Source organism: Sinocyclocheilus anshuiensis, unplaced genomic scaffold (assembly GCF_001515605.1).
Source record: "Sinocyclocheilus anshuiensis isolate Anshui unplaced genomic scaffold, SAMN03320099.WGS_v1.1 scaffold918, whole genome shotgun sequence".
Classification (NCBI taxonomy): Eukaryota; Metazoa; Chordata; class Actinopteri; order Cypriniformes; family Cyprinidae; genus Sinocyclocheilus; species Sinocyclocheilus anshuiensis.
In genome coordinates, this window is record NW_015540946.1 from 1060413 (window position 1) to 1066166 (window position 5754).

At 36.7% G+C, this 5754-nt stretch overlaps 1 protein-coding gene across 4 annotated transcripts in view; it reads left to right on the forward strand.

The window, feature by feature from the left end:
* LOC107689790 (latent-transforming growth factor beta-binding protein 1-like) overlaps positions 1 to 4438 on the forward strand; it is an 89042-nt gene extending 84604 nt beyond the window's left edge. For all 4 annotated transcript variants that reach the window (XM_016487940.1, XM_016487942.1, XM_016487943.1 and 1 more), the window contains one exon: positions 3574 to 4438. In XM_016487940.1, the coding sequence (XP_016343426.1) occupies positions 3574 to 3746 (173 nt within the window). In that variant the 3' untranslated portion in view covers positions 3747 to 4438. The remainder of the gene's footprint in view (positions 1 to 3573) is intronic.
* Positions 4439 to 5754: the final 1316 nt, after the last annotated feature.

Genomic DNA, 5754 nt, shown 5'->3' on the forward strand with positions numbered 1-5754 from the left:
TCTCGTTTTCGTCACGTGATAAAGGTTCGTTGACGACGATATTTAGTCATAATTTTCGTTGACGAAAGCAACACTAGCAACAGCAGAGTATCACATGAAGGGATCAGGCTGGTTTTTCAGCATGTGGGTGGGATTAGCTCAGGTTTACATTTCAGTTTGTTTCAACTCTATAAAGATTTTTTTTTATTAATAATTAGGTGCTGTTGAGTGCAAATATCTATAAATCAACAAGTATCTGAGCTTCAGGATAAATAAAATAAAAATCTAAAAATAGAATAAAAATGAGTTTTAAAAAATCATCATTAGTATGTAGAGTTATTAGGGGCCAAGCACCGAAGGTGCAGTGGCACCTGTTGTATCCGTTAGCGTAATTTTTTTCTTCCGCCGAAAGTCTATGGCAGCCCATAGAACCGCTTGCGGGAAAGTTGTGAAATTTGGCACACTGATAGAGGACAGTCTCAACATTAACCACAGCAAGTTTGGAATCTCTAACTCCAACTCTCTAGCGCCACCACTTGTCCAAAGTTGCAATTTCTTTATGCTAATAACTTTTGAACCATAAGGCACAAAATGAAAATTCTTTTTTCCTCTGAATCCTTGGCTCATGCTGAGTCGAATGAACAAAATCGCAAGGTTTTGTTTTTTCGCTATTTTTAATTGTTCGTAAAACCTACTTTTTCGAACTCGTCCTAGACGGTTTGTCTGATTCTTACCAAAATTGGCTCAGATCATCTTCAGACTGAGACCAAACTTGGTGTGTGTTATAACAAGCATGACCTGAGACGACCTGCAGTGTTTCGGCGCAGTGCCCCCTAGTGGTCAGGAGATATGAAAAATGCATATTTTTGCTCATAACTTCTGAATGGTTTGGCCAAAAATCACAAAACGGGTCTCTTTAGATTCGGTGCATCACGCCGAGTCGAACCATACCAAACTTTTTCGTGTCAGCCATTTTGGGCGTCGGACATTTTTAATTTTGTCAAAAAATGCAATATTTTAAGAACGCTTAGACTTTGGCTAATAACTTTTGATTGCATTAGTCTATTGCAATGAAACTGATATCAAAATGTTCCTTGGCTTATCCCTACAACATAGACACCACATATGCCAGAGTAAGCTGAACTTTCTGTCCGCCATTTTGATTTATGTTGAAAACCTACTTTTTTTAACTCCTCGCCACTCGTTGGTCCGATTTTCACCAAAATTGAGTCATGTGATTGGATTTATTTCGTGTATGTTATTAGGGCATAAAACCTCTAAAGGTTGGAAGTGATTCAAAACCTTGTCTGTAATGTAACTTCAAAATTCTGGGTGTGTTTTTCTTACATTGTCACGGATTGTGATTATCACGACTAACCTCCTGAAATGAGGCATGACTGAGCAGATGATATATGCCCAGGCACAGAGTGGCTATTAGGGTTTGAAACGAGAAGTGGTTCTTATTCAGAACCAGTATTAATTTTTCTTTTTATAATAGAACCAAATGACATTCGGTCATGTTAATGGTTCTTGCACATGTATTCAGAGGCGGACTTACCCATTAGGCAAAGGTAGGCGACCGCCTTTGGCCCCCAAAAGCCAAGGGCCCCTTAAAATGCTTTTCATATTCAAGATGTGCATTAAGCGCGGACATGTGAACGGTTGCTGTTCACGGTTTTTATTACCACGACAAATGTCTGCGTGCGTGAGTTGAATGTGCTTGTAGTGTATACTGCTTGTAACAAATGAAAATATCATGCATCTGAGGCTGTAATTAAATATTGAGCAACAGTGCGTATTATATGTTTATCGTTTTAAATGCGATACATTTTTCAAATTTATATGAATGAATCTCTGTAGGGAACTGACTGTCTTCAGAAAAGTTTTCATTTGATCTGATAAAGCAGCTTTTATGAACGCAGCGCTGCTTTGCTTACAGCCGTTACCGGGGAAACCGCTATATTTCTGCTGCTCCAAAAGTGCCTTCTGCTGGCAGAGAATGAATGTGCATCTTCAATAATCCCATCTGCAGTTTTTGTTCAGACCAATGCGAAAATCCACCCACATAACCCCATTTTTAATCAATATAATAATTTAAACTTCTGACTCATCCCTTTTCTTAAAAAAAAAAATGGTTTAAAGGCTCAATTGTGAGGTTTATCATTTTATAATTTATTTTGTTTTTGTGAAAACCTGTATCTCAACTGTAAATCAATTGCTATTTTGTGGTCTAAAACATGAAAGAAAGCCATTATAACATGTAGATGAAAAATGTAGAAATATTGGACACAACTATGGGGCACCATTGAGCAGCAGCATCACAACAAAAAAGGAACCTCAAGGTTGTTCTAGGTAAATGTGTGCAAATGTGTAGGGCCCCATTCCTACATTTTGCCTGGGGCCCCAATTCACTAAATCCGCCTCTGCATGGATTTGTCCACCAACATACCATACTAAAATACTTTGACAGAGTTCTTAGCAGTAGGCTTATTCCATGACACCACAACACTGTGACAGAATCAACAGCGTGAAACAGACACTTGAGACCAGTGTAGTCCGATTCTCGAACAAATTACTCTTTTAGTCAGTAATTTTTGTGAATCAAAAACAAACCCAGCAATCAGCATAGTCCAATTCACAAACAAATGTCTCTGAGTCGGTTATTTTTTCTCAATCAAAACATACTGCGCAGCCTAAGCTGTTTTATGAGTTGGATTTATGAGTCATGTTTTTGTGTGTGTGTGTGTGTGTGTGTGTGTGTGTGTGTGTGTGTGTGAATCAAAGCTAGTGTAGTCCCATTCCCAAATGAGTGACTCTATGAGTTGGTTATTTTTAGTCAATCAAAAACATTCAACCAGTGTATTCCAATTCTCAAACTAATGACTCTTTTGGATGGTTCTTTTTAGTGAATCAAAAACATTCCATGAAACCAGAGTAGTATGATTTTCAAACCATAAGAGTCAGTTATTTTTAGTGAATTAACAACATACCACACAACCAGAGCATTCTGATTCCTGAATTGACTTGGTTCTTTTTACTGAATACAAAACAACATACTCTGCAACCAATGTAGTCCAGTAACAGTATAAATGACTCTTATTAATCTGTTCTTTTTAGTCAATCAGAAACATAACGCACAACCAGTGTAGTGCAGTTTTTAGTGAATCAAAAACATTGTACAACCAGTGTTATCTGATTCCTTGATTTTTTTTTTGTGACGCAAAAACCATGAGGCTTATATCAGTGTACGGTAGTTTCTGCCTGGTTTATATGACAACCTGTAGTTAAAGAGTTTGTCGAGTAGTATTTTATAAAAATAAATGAATGAAATGTCACCACATTTTTGTTTGTTTAGTGTCGTTGTTTAATTCCAATTATTGGGTTGCACTTATGCCTAAAAAGACACTATAAAGTCATTAAAAAGAGTGCACATTGTGCTTTAGCAAAGAAATTACTTTTCTTTTTTAACAAATATTTATTACTCTATCTGCTAAAAGAATCATTATTCAAATTGTTAAGGGTAAAGCAATGTCCCAAACAAGACACATGTAACAAAACTATCTACTTTCTGACACCGTTTGTTTTGTGTTCCAGATATCAATGAATGCTCAGAGCTGAATACAAAGATGTCTCTTTGCAAGAACGGCAAGTGCATCAACACGGAAGGCTCATATAAGTGTGTGTGTCTGCCAGGGTTTGTCCACTCCGCCCAACACAACTACTGTGTGCCCCAAAGACAGAATGCAACCAGCACGAGCATGAAGTGACCAGCAGGGGGCACAAGATACACTAAAAACACTCTTATTTAATCAAGGCCCATATACTCTGCACTGTATAGAACAAACACCCAAAAACAAACCTAGAAAAAAATCCTACTTGAGATGAAGAGTTTAATGTGCTATCTTATGGTGTCTATGAGAGAACTGTATAAAATATTTGTTTTATTGGTCTATGTAAGTTTATTATTTTTACTGTATTATGAAGTAGAAAGACTTTTTAGGTGTGAACATAGCAGAGGTGATATTTCAGCAAACTGACAAACCCTATGACCTTAAGCTGGGGGACTGCTTTATTTTACCCAGTCAGAGACATCGAGCGTGTGGATATTTTACTAATGCAAAAGCCAGACTCTCTCCTTATTTTTATTTTATTCCCTTCTTTCATTCTGTTTCAAATTCATTTATTGGCTGATTTTTCTTTATCTCTCTCTCTACTTTTCTATTCATATTTCAAATTTTTTCTTAAGGTCTTAGTGAGGCAGACCACATTACAAACACACTAACCTGCAATACATAGATTCATAGGAAACATACACAGCACAACATGTTTTCAGTGTCAAGTCTTTAAAATAAGCTTTTTATATGAGCTGCTTTGTATTAATGACAGACACCAGCTACTTCTCTGTGTCTGGGACATTAGTCCACTGCGGATGTCTACCCTGCGGAGCAGGCATGACCTTTAACCTCACCTTTCTTCTAGAAATTATTATGTTTCTTTGAAAAGAAAATAATAAAAATGTGCCTTTGTTTTTGTTTTGTTTTTTCAGATGTTTTTTTAACAGAAATCTTTTACTGCATTTGATAGAGTTGGCGAAATGTCTTGCCAGGTTGCAAAGCTGCTATTAAACAGCCGTGGGATTTTTTTTTCACTCTTTTCCTGTTTCCTTTTTTTTTGTACATTTAAACTGAAGAGTTGATTAGAACTATGTATTTGTAATTTGTACATTAATAAATACCTTCTGAATATCCATATAATGTATTAAAAGTCTTTAAATAAATCAGAGATAGTGATGTTTATACACATTTATCTGTGTTGTCCACATTTAAATATCGGTGCTTCTAAGCTGGCTCGTGACCAAAAATGGGTTGTCTGTCGCAGACAGAAAAGAAAAAACAATGTTTAATACAATTGATGGAGTCTGACACGCCACAGAATAACATTACATCACCTTAAATAATAGAAAATAATAGTTTGAAATAACAAATACAGTAGATGTACACTACATTGTTCTATCCCCACAATGGTTCCATAGAAAGCATGTCCTTTGTCTCACCTGTTTATCTCGAGCCATGATCTTGTGTGAGAAGTCAGGTGATTTATTAGTCACATCAATTGTTTTTCAAAGAAAAGCCAATGGCCCAAACTTAACTTATGGCTTTCATATCAAAAGGGCTGTAATGAATTATTATTCTACGGCTCTCTGGAATACTGCATTCAGGTTGGTAAATCGCGCCATCCAGAGGTCTGCTGATATTTCTTAATATTCCTCGCAGTCGATGGTTAGGCTGTATAGAGGACCGCTCATCCGGGTAAGTGAAACCAACGCTACTTTCATTTGTCTTGTATCACATTGGATTGTAGTAAAATTACTTCAGGGGATTTCTAAAGCTGAAGTACTTGATTTTTGCTCGATTATTGGCAACGAACGGAACTGAAAATATAAACAATTTCCACAAACAGGCCTCGTCAGCCATTGGTTGAACAAACATAACCAAGCCCATAGCCCACGCCATTGGTCAAGTAAATATTGTTTATGTCACAGCAGAAGAGACATTTTTACAGTTTTCTGGAAAGTTAAATTAAAGGGGTCATAGGATGCTACATGCACTTTTACAAGTTGTTTGAACTGAAATGTGTGTTGGCAGTGTGTGTACACAACCACCCTATAATGATAAAAATCCACTCCATGGTTTTTTTTTTTTAATCTTGTTAAATGTTTTCCCCTTTCTCAAATCGAGCCGATCTCAGATGCCTGTCTGTGTGACGTCACACAGA